Raw genomic sequence first — 12,525 nt, 5'->3', positions numbered from 1 at the left:
GACTTTTACTCAAGTAAAATTTTACTGGGTGAGTTTTACTAGAGTCATTTTCTACTAAGGTATCTTTACTTTTACTCAAGTATGACAGTTGGGTACTTTTTCTACCACTGCACCTCGATTAGATTGAGAGGTTAAATCCCCCCATCCAAATTAACTTTCGCATTTTGAACTTCTAATGCGGCAGGGATAATAAGGAAGCGATTGGGTTGTGACACACGAGCAGCTGCTCAGCTATTTGTCAGCTCATACTGCAGTTACACCTCCAACACCGTCAAAACATCCTCTGTGTGGATGTCTACCAACACAGGTTAACACTTGATCTGATTGAATCAAGGCCTAATCAAACATAAGAAAACGGAACAGGGAGGGACGACATGGACTTCTCCAATCAAAAATGCTTATTTTGGCGTTCTACTTTAAAATGTTTTCTGTTGCGTGACCTAATAAACACAACTGTGGCTTTGGTGGATGACAAGAAAACGTCATAGGCTTTGGGAGGGTCCCAGCTTCCAAGAGTGTGAGGACCACTGTTGTACATAAAAACATAGTAACAATTGCAATGTCTGTATGTGATTGCTGCAAAATTAATTGCCTAATTGAGGACATTCAAGTTTTCTGAATCGGAGTGTGATGAGCCACATTGATGCTTGAAGCCACTGTTTGTTTGTTGTTGACTTGGGAGTCTCGAGCAAAAGATAATCTGCCACGTAATATCAGGTACTCAAACCTGGAAACATAATACACAAATTAAGAGCTTTCAGCCAAGTTACAGATTTCAGGAGAAAAAAAGTTACTAATCTAAAAAAATAATTCAAAGGATAGTTGATCAAGTACTGCATGTTCATTGGTATGAACTTGCATAAAACAAGTTAAGAGGGAGCATGTGTCAATGTAAATACTATTCACAGACTTTCAGGTAAACAACCAGTGTAGTCACAGCCTCTCTGGTGACTAATGAGGTGTATCATTACTGCCTCTCAGGTAACCAATGAGTGTGCATTTTCAATGCACTCGTGGGATGTGGTGGGTCAGAGATTTTGGGGCCGGTGCTTGTGGGATGTGGCCGGAACCAGAAGGTGGGTGGGGTCACTCCTTCATACACACGTTGCACCGGCCTACGTTGAGGCGCTGTTGCCACTCCTCTTTGAGCGTGCCCTGTGAAGTTGGGCTAAGCGGTCCATCTGCGCCCACCCGGGTCAACCAGAAGCTGTAGATGTTGGCGAAGTAGTGGCACGTACCCCGCGGGCCCTGGCATTCCACAAACGGCTGGGCACGGAAGTCCCTCAGGCAGCTTCCTGATGATGTCAGAGACTGGCCACCACCCTCATCGCCGGCCCCTGTGTGCTACAATACACACACGTGTTACAACTGTTATAACAAAACACTCACACACAGGCACACACACGCAGGCACACACATACAGTACTAGTCAAAAGTTTGGACACACCTACTCATTCAAGGGGTTTCTTTATTTTACTATTTTCTACTTCTACTAAATAATAGTGAAGATATCAAAACTATGAAATAACACATGGAATCATGTAGTAACCAAAAAAGTGTTAAACAAATCAAAATATATTTTAGATTCTTCAAAGTAGCCACCCTTTGCCTTGATAGCTTTGCACACTCTTGGCATATTCAACCAGCTTCATGAGGTAGTCACCTGGAATACATTTCAATTAACAGGTGTGCCTTGTTAAAAGGTCATTTGTGTAATTTCTTTCCTTAATACGTTTGAGCCAATCAATTGTGTTGTGACAATGTAGGGGTGGTATACAGAAGCTAGCCCTATTTGGTAAAAGACCAAGTCCATATTATGGCAAGAACTGCTTAAATAAGCAAAGAGAAACGAAGGTCAGTCAATTCGGAACATTTCAAGAACTTTGTTGCAAAAACCATCAAGCGCTATGATGAAACTGGCTCTCATGAGGACCGCCACAGGAAAGGAACACCCAGAGTTTCCTCTGCTGCAGAGGATAAATTCATTAGAGTTACCAGCCTCAGAAATTGCAGCCCAAATAAATGCTTCACAGAGTTCAAGTAACAGACACATCTCAACATCTACTGTTCAGAGGAGACTGCGTGAATCAGGCCTTCATAGTCGAATTGCTGCAAAGAAACCACGACTAAAGTACACCAATAAGAAGAAGAGACTTGCTTGGGCCAAGAAACACGACCAATGGACATTAGACCGGTGGAAATCTGTCCTTTGGTCTGATGAGTCCAAATGTGACATTTTTGGTTCCACATGCCGTGTCTTTGTGAGACGCAGAGTAGGTGAACGGATGCGCTCCGCATGTGTGGTTCCCACCGTTAAGCACGGAGGAGTATTTGTGATGGTAGATTGCTGGTGACACTGTCTGTGATTTATTTAAAATTCAAGGCACACTTAACCAGCATGGCTAACACAGCATTCTGCAGCGACACGCCATCCCATCTGGTTTGCACTTAGTGGGACTATCATTTGTTTTTCAACAGAACAATGATCCAACACACCTCCAGGCTGTGTAAAGGCTATTTGACCAAGAAGTAGAGTGAGGGAGTGCTGCATCAGATGACCTGGCCTCCACAATCACCCGACTTCAACCCAATTGAGATGGTTATGGGTGAGTTAGACCGCACAGTGAAGGAAAAGCAGCCAACAAGTGCTCAGCATACGTGGGAACTCCTTCAAGACTGTTGGAAAAGCATTCCAGGTGAATCTGGTTGAGAGAATGCCAAAGCTGTCACCAAGGCAAAGGGTGGCTACTCTGAAGAATCTAAAATATATTTTGATTTGTTTAACACTTTTTTGGTTACTACATGATTCCATAAGTGTTATTTCATAGTTTTGATGTCTTCACTATGATTCTACAATGTAGAAAATAGTAAAAATAAAGAAAAACCCTTGAATGAGTAGGTGTGTCCAAACTTTTGACTGGTACTGTACACACAGACATGCAAAGACACACGCACACACATAAAATCACTCACCATGAGGAAGGAGTATCCCACCCAGAGACTCCTCCAGTTGGGGGGACAGAAGGAATTGCCGTTGTCCTGGCTGTGAACTGCCACAGCAGGGGAGGGGGCCTCACACACCACGCAGCGGCTGATGTGTTGTTGGATGTCCTGGTCCGCCACGGGCATCATGGGCACTGCCGCTGTGGTGGACAGCCAGTAGGACTTGTCATTGCGGCTGGCGTAGTCACACGTGCCCATGTTGCAATAGGAGAAAGGCATGGTGCTGAAGAGACGCATACATGACCCGGCCTGACCTATTAGGAGGAAAAGACGTGCTAGGTTACTGGTTACAATCATTCAAACACACACCACACACACACACAGGTGTACAGATGAGCACACACACAAACAGTATTGTAGACCAACGTACCGAGGTCCTGTGTGTGGGCTTTCTCTTGGCCCTCCAGGTACAGCAGACTGTAGCCAATCCACAGTTGTGTCATGTCTGCTGGACAGGAAGGGACCATGTCTGATTGGCTGTGCATCACCAACAGGAAGCCAGAGTTAAAGGTGGTGGTGGGGCCTGGGCTGCCGGCATCTCCCGAAGGACCTGGGGCGCCTACGATGACAGACAGTCAGAGACAAAGAGAAACAATATATTTAGCTACTCTTGAAGGGAGCATAATAGTGAATACTTTTTTAGAAAAATGTGATTCAAATCGATCAATTAAATGAATTAACAAACAATGAAGTAAAACAGCCGTAATCCACGTTAACCGACAAACGTATAGTTTATCATTGCTTTTGTTTAGGTGGTATCGGAGGTGTAACTGCTGTCAAATCGGTGAGCAGAGCTCTTGTGGTCATGGTCACAAAACGACACAAGTCTATATATCCCACCCGCATTAAAAGTTCAGAACGAGAAAGTGTAGGCTATATACAAATAATTACACTCAAATTGAAAATCAAACTAAATAATAAGGATTTATATCAGCGTAAACGAGGTGTAGTTTACATCACACATTCCAGTGTTCGAACTTGTAACACGGCCGAATGGGATTTCTACTAATGCGACTTGGTGCACCCAATGGCAATGACCATGATAGGTATAACGCCGGGAGCCACTTATGGATTTGACAGTTGAATCAATCAGATCAGTGGCAACCCAAGTAGCTGAAAAAAACGCATAGCTTTTCCTTGCTTTTGTTTAGGCGGTGTCGGAGGTGTAACTGCTGTCAAATCACAGGCATTGCCATTGTATGCACAGTCGCATAAGTAGAATCCAATGCAATCTACACCTCGATTAGGCTGATATAATTCCCTAATATTTTGTTTAATGATTTAAAATTTGAGTGTCATTATTTCTAAATGGTCTACACTTTCTCATTCTGAACTCCTAACACAGGTGTGACATAAGCACATGTGTGGTTTCGTGACAATGACCACAAGAGCAGCCGCTCACCGATTTGGCAGCTCTAACACAGTTACACTGCCTAAACAAAATTAAATGAAAAGCTATGTCGGCTAACGCGGGTTACCTGAGTGGTACAGCGGTCTAAGGCACTGCATCTCAGTGCTTGAAGCGCCACTATAGACACCCTGGTTAGAATCCAGGCTGTATCACAACCGGCCGTGATTGGGAGTCCCGTAGGGAGGCGTTTGGCCCAGCGTCGTCCGGGTTTGGCCAGTGTAGGCCGTGATTGTAAATAAGAATTTGTTCTTAACTGACTTGCCTAGTTAAATAAAGGTTTTAAAAAAAAAGGAAACGCAGATCTGATTGAATACTGGGTTCAAATACTGGGTTCTGATGGGGTACGACAGTTGAACTAAGCTCATGAGTTATATTAAGTTATATTTGGGTATATATCAGGGCTCTCCTGATATATACCTACCATTCTGGTAGGTTTTCACTCCAACCACAAAACCTAGTATAGATCAATATATATATTTTTTTTTATGTACCAATTGCAGATTGCCCCTTTAAGGTCAACACAGGGACTGTCTCTAAAATGACATGAATATTATGTCATTTAGGACAGGGGCAGGGTTGATGTTTAGTTGGACACAGGTTCATGAGCAGTGTGGATGTGTGAAGTGTCCATCCACACGCCATAGTTCATTTGACTCACCCTGTAGTCCCAATGCCCCCCTCTCCCCCTGTACCCCGCTGTCTCCTGGGGCCCCGTCTACTCCTGGGGGGCCATCGGGCCCCGGGAATCCTGGTGACCCCAACTGGCCACTTCTCCCTGCAACAGCAGACACATACAGTATCAAATAGTATCTTATCTTTAAGTTGTATTCACTGTATGAATGCTATATTTAAGCAATAAGGCACGAGGGGGTGTGGTATATGGCTAATATACCACGGCAAAAGGCTGTTCTTATGCACGACCCAACGCAGAGTGCCTGGATACAGCCCTTAGCCGTGGTATATTGGCCATATACCACAACCCCCCCGAGGTGCCTTATTGCTATTATGAACTGGTTACCAACGTAATTAGACCAATAAAAATACATGTTTTGTTATACCTGTGGTATACGGTCTGATATACCACGGCTGTCAGCCAATAAGCATTCAGGGGTCGACAAATAACTAATCCTCTCATTGAAAATTCTACTTTCACAAAGACCTCAAGAGGTCTGTCTGAGAAACTACAACCACCATCTCTGAATGATAGTTTTCTTGTATTTATAAATGCAATTTGGGAGAAAACAAAATAACAAACATTATTATTTTAAGAGGACAGCGCACTCTACCCAGGAAGATATCAAGAGATTTCAGGGGCTTCCGTTGACCCACATCAGTCCCTACCTTTCTGTCCCTCAAAACCGTTGGATCCCGGGCCGCCAGTGAAGCCAGGAAGGCCTGGTTGACCGGGTGCGCCTACGGGTCCGGGAGGAGGTGGGATCATCATTGGAGTGATCACATCCCCATTTTCTCCTTTTGGACCTGTGGATGAAAGAACAAATGTCCAGAGAGACAAAGAGAGGAGGGTATGTGGGTTAAGCTGCTGTGTCAATAGAAATACAATTACTAGAAGGGAGAAAGCTTCCCAGATCAAGGCAATAGCAATGTCCGTACTAGTAATTCTATTTATATGGCTGTTTCAATGACATTGTCCCTACTGATGCTGGATCTACTGCTTTATAAATATTTTCATTCTGCATCACTCATGTTTAATGTTAATTATGCTGGTGATGGTCACTTTCATGAGGAGCTGACCTGCAACTCCTTGCAGTCCCTTGGTTCCTTTGGGTCCTGCGGGCCCACATGTTCCTGTGGAACCGGAGTGTCCTGGGACCCCCATCATCCCCGAAGCTCCTCTCTCACCTGGGCGACAACACCAAGTTTGGGGTTAATTTGAATTGAGGTCAGACAATTCAGTAAGTAAAGTGAAATTCCAATTCAATGAATGCCATCCCTTTAAATACAGTGTACCTTGAATTAGAATTTTCTCGACAGACTCATAATACATTGAGAGAAGGGGTTCAGAATATTAGGGATCAATGACAGAAAGCCATAAAAATATATGCATATTGTATATTTTTCAGCACCAATTGGTAGATTACCTACTTCATAAAAAACTGGTTTGGAGAGCCTTTACGCAGAGAATATATTTGTGAATAATTTCCCACTGAACACAACTTGTCATTTCAACGTTTGATAATTGGGTAATATTTGATAATCAATGAGGTTACAAATCTATATTCTCCCTCTCAAAAAGACAGCCAATAGTTAGTTGACTTTCCAATCTGTTACCACTAGGCTTTCAACCATCGAAAAGCACAACCAAATTCCAATGGAAAAACCATGTCTGATTATTGGTTTAGTTGTCACCCAAACGTCTATCACTGCGCTTTCAACCATTTTAAATCATAGCAAAGTTCAAATGGGAATACAATGTAAGATATTTTGTTTGTCTATTTTATACAACAGATTCACGTTATCACTGTGCTTAATCTAATAGCAGAACCAAGTGACCTGGATTGCAGTTGAGATTACATTGAAAGTACATGGCTCAAGTGATCAATGCCGTTCGAGATTCTGCACAGATTATTACAGCAATTGTGAATATGTCCACAGACCTGCAACGACCTATGCATGCTATCGTGAAAATGCACACTTTATATGATTTCATAAGGAGAAATGTAAAGTTACAGTAACCACAAAACGTGGCCATGGATACGTTACTAATTTTAAGGTTGTATGTTACATTTGTTTGTAAGATAGCCTTAACTTTAGGCTATTTACTGTACTACAAAAGTAATATTGAATTGTGTGTGGTTGACAACGCAAACAATTCAATATCACTGCCACTGACTGGGTGATCTCACTCTGAGGTCAACATAATGTTTTGAATTAGGTCAACACTCATAAGGCCATGGTGCCGGACAGTATTCCAGGGCGCGTTCTCAGAGCATGCGCAGAACAGCTGGCAGGCATGTTCACAGTCATTTTCAACCTCTTCTTGTGCCACTCTGCAATCCCCACGTCTCAAGCTGACCACCATCATTCCTGTCCCAAGAACTCTAAAGCTTGGGAACCTGGGACCGAACACCTCCCTCCACAACTGGGTCCTGGACTTCCTGACGGGCCAACTCCAGGTGGTGAGGGTAGGCAACATCACCTCTGCCACGCTGACCCTCAACCCAGATGCCCCACAGGGGTGTGTGCGTATTCCCCTCCTGTACACCCTGTTCGAACAATGGCTGCTTGGCCAAGCACGACTACAACGGTGGTAGGCCTGTTGGCCTGGCAGTGTGGTTGATCTCTCCCTCAACGCCAGTAAGACCAAGGAGCTGATTGTGGACTACAGGAAACGGGGGGCGAGCATGCCCCCATCCACATCGACGGGGCAGCAGTGGAGCGGGTCGAGAGCTTCAAGTTCCTAGGTGTCCAAATCACTAAGGACTTAAAATGTTCCATACGCAAACAGTCGTGAAGAAGGCGTGACAGTGCCCTCAGGAGGTTGAAAAGATTTGTCATGGGCCCTCACATCCTCAAAAATTTGTACAGCTGCACCATTGAGAGCCCCTTGACTGGCTGCATCACTGCTTGGTATGGCAACTGCACAGCCCTCGCTCATATTGGCGCTACAGAGGGTGGTAAGGGCAGCCCAGTACATCACTGGGGTTGAGCTCCCTGCCATCCAGGACCTTTATATCAGGCGATGTGAGAGGAAGGCCCAGAAAATTGTTAAAGACTCCAGCCACCTAAGCCATAGACTGTTCACTTTGCTTCCGCACGGCAAGCGGTACCGGAGCAACAAGTCTGGCACCAACAGGCTCCTCTGAACAGCTTCTATCCCCAAGCCATAAGACTGATAAATAGCTAACAAAATGGCTATCTGCATTGACCCTTCTATTTGATTTTGGATTTTTGCACCGTTAGCTAAGACCTCGCAAACTCCACACACTCACACACACTCCAACACACACAAACGCACTTAATTTGCTCACCCACACACATAACACGCACACACACTCAAATACAATCATCATATACGCTGCTGCTACTCAGTTTATCATATATCCTGATGCCTAGTCACATTACCCCTATACATATCTAACCTTACCACTCCAGTGTCCCTGCACATTGTAAATATGGTATTGGCACTGACTTTATACATAGCTTACTTACTTTCTCGTGTTCTCTTATTTCTATTTCTTGTATGTTTTTGGTCTACTTTACTTTTTTATTTATTTGTTATAGTACTACTGATATTGATTACTGCATTGTTGGGAAAGAGCAAGCAAGAAAGGCATTTCACTGTACTTGTGCATGTGACAAAAACTTGAAACTTAAATATAATATATTAAATCTAACCTTTGGAATGACTTCGATAGAAACAGTGAACAATCATTCTCACGATCGCACATTGGTAATAGTCAGTGACAAATATCATAGCTAAGCAGGGCTTGGCTAAAACCGTGGATGTGAGGCCAAAGGTTAGCTGTAGATAGATCAATTCTCCAGTAGGAGGTGCTGCCCAGTCAATTTTCTTTCTTCTGATAGTGGATATAATGTTGAAGATCTAGTTAGATTTTTTTCAATTTTTTACCCCTTTTTCTCCCCAATTTCATGATATCCAATCGCTGCAACTGCAGTACGGACTCGGGAGAGGCAAGGGCGAGAGCCATGCGTCCTCCAAAACACGACCCTGCCAAGCTGCACTGCTTCTTGACACACTGTTCGGTTAACCAAGAAGCCAGCTGCACCAATGTGTTGGAGGAAACACTGTACAACTGGCGACCGTGTCAGCGTGCATGCGCCTGGCCTGCCACAGGAGTCGCTAGAGCGCGATGGGACAAGAACATCCCGGCCGGCCAAACCCTCCCCTAACCTGGACAATGCTGGGCCAATTGTGCGTCGTCTCATGGGTCTCCCGGGATCGAACCCGGATCTGTAGTGACGCCTCAAGCACTGCAGTGCCTTAGACCGCAGCGCCACTCGGGAGGCCCTGACATTGTTTTAAAAGTACAAATTGAACATATTTTAAAAGGTTTATCTATGTTGAAATGTGGTTACCATGATGACATAATCCTGTGGTTGAACTTTCACCCTCAAAACAATGTTGACGACTTTTTTCAAATCTAATGTATTTTCCACGTAGATTCCACCTCACAATACGTTGACAAATTACGTCAAAACAACATTGATTCAACCAGTTTGTGCCTAGTGGGTTGTTTAAAGTCAAATCACATTTTATTTGTCACATGCGCAGAATACAAAAGGTGTAGACCTTACCGTGACATGCTTACTTACAAGTCTTTAACCAACAATGCAGTTCAAGAAATAGAGTTAAGAATATATTTACAATTTTTTATTTATTTATATAAAAATGAACAATAAAATAACAATAACGAGGCTATATACAGGAGGTACCGGTACCGAGTCAATGTGCGGCGGTACAGGTTAGTCAAAGTCATTTGTACATGTAGGTAGGGGTAAAGTGACTATGCAAAGATAATAAACAGCGAGTAGCAGCAGTGTAAAGACAACGGGGGTGGCCATCCTGAAAGTTGTCATTTTCAGTTGTTCAATCCATGAAATATTAGAAGTGGACAAAGGTTTACAATAAGGGTTGAACAATAGTCCTATACATCTACCTCACTGATCATGGAACTGTAATGGCAATGGTCTAGTCGTCCAAACCGTGCGCCAGGCTCCGGGTTTAAACAGAATTACATGATGATTTAAAGTAGGCAACAAAAGAATGTAGGTTACAAATTGAAAGAAACTAACACTGACGTTGCATTCGGCGCTACTGCGCACAGCTTTCCATTGGTTACAGAAGTCTATTTAGCTTGCGTCTCCAAATTTCATCCCCGCAAACTATGAGGCCATACAATTAAATTAATGATCTGAATAATGGCACAGCTATTTATAGCCTAGGCTACTTGACTGTGGGTGGAAAAGGGGCCGAAATACCTGTAATGTTGATTTGATTTTCAGTTTGCTGCCATATGACTGATTTCACATTAGTCTCCAGTGATCATAAGGATAAAGAATCCAAAGCAATCGCTATGCTTTCTCGATATTTGTATTTATCATCCCCTTCTCCAAACATATTAAGCCTACTCATTTACCTCATTTAATAGCCCTTATCAATGTATACATTAGGTGGCCTGGCAGACATCTCAGATTGGATGTCGGCCCACGACCTCAAGCTCAACCTCAACAAAACAGAGCTGCTCTTTCTCTTGGGAAAAGCCTGCTCCAAGACCTCTCCATCACGGTAGAAAACTCCACGGTGTCCCCCTCCCAGAGTGCAAAGAACCTTGGAGTGACCCTGGACAATACCCTGTCGTTCTCTGCAAACATCAAAGCAGTGACTCGCTCCTGCAGGTTCCTGCTCTACAACATCCATAGAGCACGACCTTTCCTCACACAGGAAGCAGCTCAGGTCCTAATCCAGGCACTTGTCATTTCCCGTCTGGAATACTGCAACGCTGTTGGCTGGGCTCCCCGCTTGTGACATCAAATCCCTGCAATTTATCCAGAATGCCGCAGTCCGCCTGGTGTTCAACCTTCCTAAGTTCTCCCATGTCACCCGGCTCCTCCACTGGCTTCCAGTCGAAGCTCGCATCATCTTCAAGACGCTGGTGCTTGCCAACAGAGCAGCAAGGAGAACTGCACCTCCTTACCGTCAGGCTATGCTCAAAACCCACATCCCTACCCGAGCAATCCGTTCCCCCACCTCTCGTCTCTTGGTCTCTTCAAGCTCCTGCTCAGCCCAGTCAAAGCTCTTCTCTGTCCTGGCACCCCAATGGTGAAACAAGCTTCCCCCTAAAGTCAGGATAGTGGAGACCCTGCCCATCTTTCAAAAAAGTCTGAAACCCTACCGCTTTGAAATAACTCACGGCGCATCCAATGCCACCCCCCAAAAAAGTAACAAAATGTTCGCCCACTAGCACTGAAAGATAAATACTTTGTGAGGGAAAATATACCTGATACGATTGTGACGTGTTGTTGTCTCACCTAGCTACACTATATATACAAAAGTATGTGGACATCCCTTCTAACCCGTTGCCGACAGGTGTATAAAACCGAGCACACAGCCATGCGATCTCCATAGACAAAACACTGACCGTACTGAAGAGCTCAGTGACTATCAACGTGGCGCCGTCATAGGATGCCACCTTTCCAACAAGTCAGTTTGTCAAATTTCATCAACTGTAAGTGCTGTTATTGTGAAGTGGAAACGTCGAGGAACAACAAAAGCTCAGCTGTGAAGTAGTAGGCCACACAAGCTCACAGAAAGGGACTGCTGAGTGCTGAAGTGAGTAGAACATAAAAATCGTCTGTCCTCCGTTGCAACACTCACTACCGAGTGCCAAACTGCCTCTGGAAGCAAAGTCAGCACAATAACTGTTCGTCGGGAGCTACATGAAATGGATTTCCATGGCCGAGCAGCCACACACAAGCCTAAGATCACCATGCTCAACGCCAAGCATCGGCTGGAGTGGTGTAAAGCTCGCCACCATTGGACTCTGGAGCAGTGGAAACACGTTCTCTGGAGTGATGAATCACGCTTCACCATCTGGCAGTCCGACGGACTAATCTGGGTTTGGCAGATGCCAGGAGAACGCTACCTGGTTTGTCGAGATCGGTGTGGAAGAACTTGACTGGCCTGCACAGAGCCCTGACATCAACCCCATCGAACACCTTTGAGATAAATTGGAACGCCTACTATGAGCAGGCCTAATCGCCCAACAACAGTGCCCAACCTCACTAATGCTCTTGTGGCTGAATGGATGCAAGTCCCTGCAGCAATGTTCCAACATCTAGTGGAAAGCCTTCCCAGAAGAGTGGAGGCTGTGATAGCAGCAAAGGGGGGACCAACTCCATATTAATCCCCATGATTTTGGAATTAGATGTTTGACAAGCAGGTGTCCACATACACACCTATTGTACATTTCTGTGATCTCCACCCCAAATATGTACCTGGTTGGCACTGGCACATGCTTAAGTGGATCTTCCACTAAGATCAATGCGTTGTCAAACTATGAAAGCATTGGAGCATCTGAGAGGGCGGACCCTATGTTACTTTGCTATGTTACCAAGGGTAGCATCTGGCT

General features: G+C 44.5%; 1 protein-coding gene across 1 annotated transcript; it reads right to left on the bottom strand.

The window, feature by feature from the left end:
- Positions 1 to 1,086: 1,086 nt before the first annotated feature.
- LOC120018704 (collagen alpha-2(IV) chain-like) lies at positions 1,087 to 6,254 on the bottom strand. Its single transcript, XM_038961907.1, has 6 exons — positions 6,167 to 6,254; positions 5,756 to 5,893; positions 5,073 to 5,189; positions 3,374 to 3,562; positions 2,974 to 3,257; positions 1,087 to 1,344 (listed from the first exon to the last, which is right to left on the bottom strand). The coding sequence occupies exons 1-6, from the start codon at positions 6,252 to 6,254 to the stop codon at positions 1,087 to 1,089; spliced, it is 1,074 nt and encodes a 357-aa protein (XP_038817835.1).
- Positions 6,255 to 12,525: the final 6,271 nt, after the last annotated feature.

The sequence above is a fragment of the Salvelinus namaycush genome, chromosome 23, assembly GCF_016432855.1.
Source record: "Salvelinus namaycush isolate Seneca chromosome 23, SaNama_1.0, whole genome shotgun sequence".
NCBI lineage: Eukaryota > Metazoa > Chordata > Actinopteri > Salmoniformes > Salmonidae > Salvelinus > Salvelinus namaycush.
The sequence above is the reverse complement of the archived record's forward strand: the minus strand, read 5'-3'. Positions and strand labels throughout refer to the sequence as shown.

Coding starts and splice junctions, on each gene's coding strand:
- LOC120018704 (XM_038961907.1), bottom strand. CDS start 6,254: ATGATGGGGGTCCCAGGACACTCCGGTTCCACAGGAACATGTGGGCCC. Junction 5,894..6,166: donor GGGACTGCAAGGAGTTGCAG/GTCAGCTCCTCA, acceptor TTTCATCCACAG/GTCCAAAAGGAGAAAATGGG. Junction 1,345..2,973: donor TGGGATACTCCTTCCTCATG/GTGAGTGATTTT, acceptor TGTGTATTGTAG/CACACAGGGGCCGGCGATGA.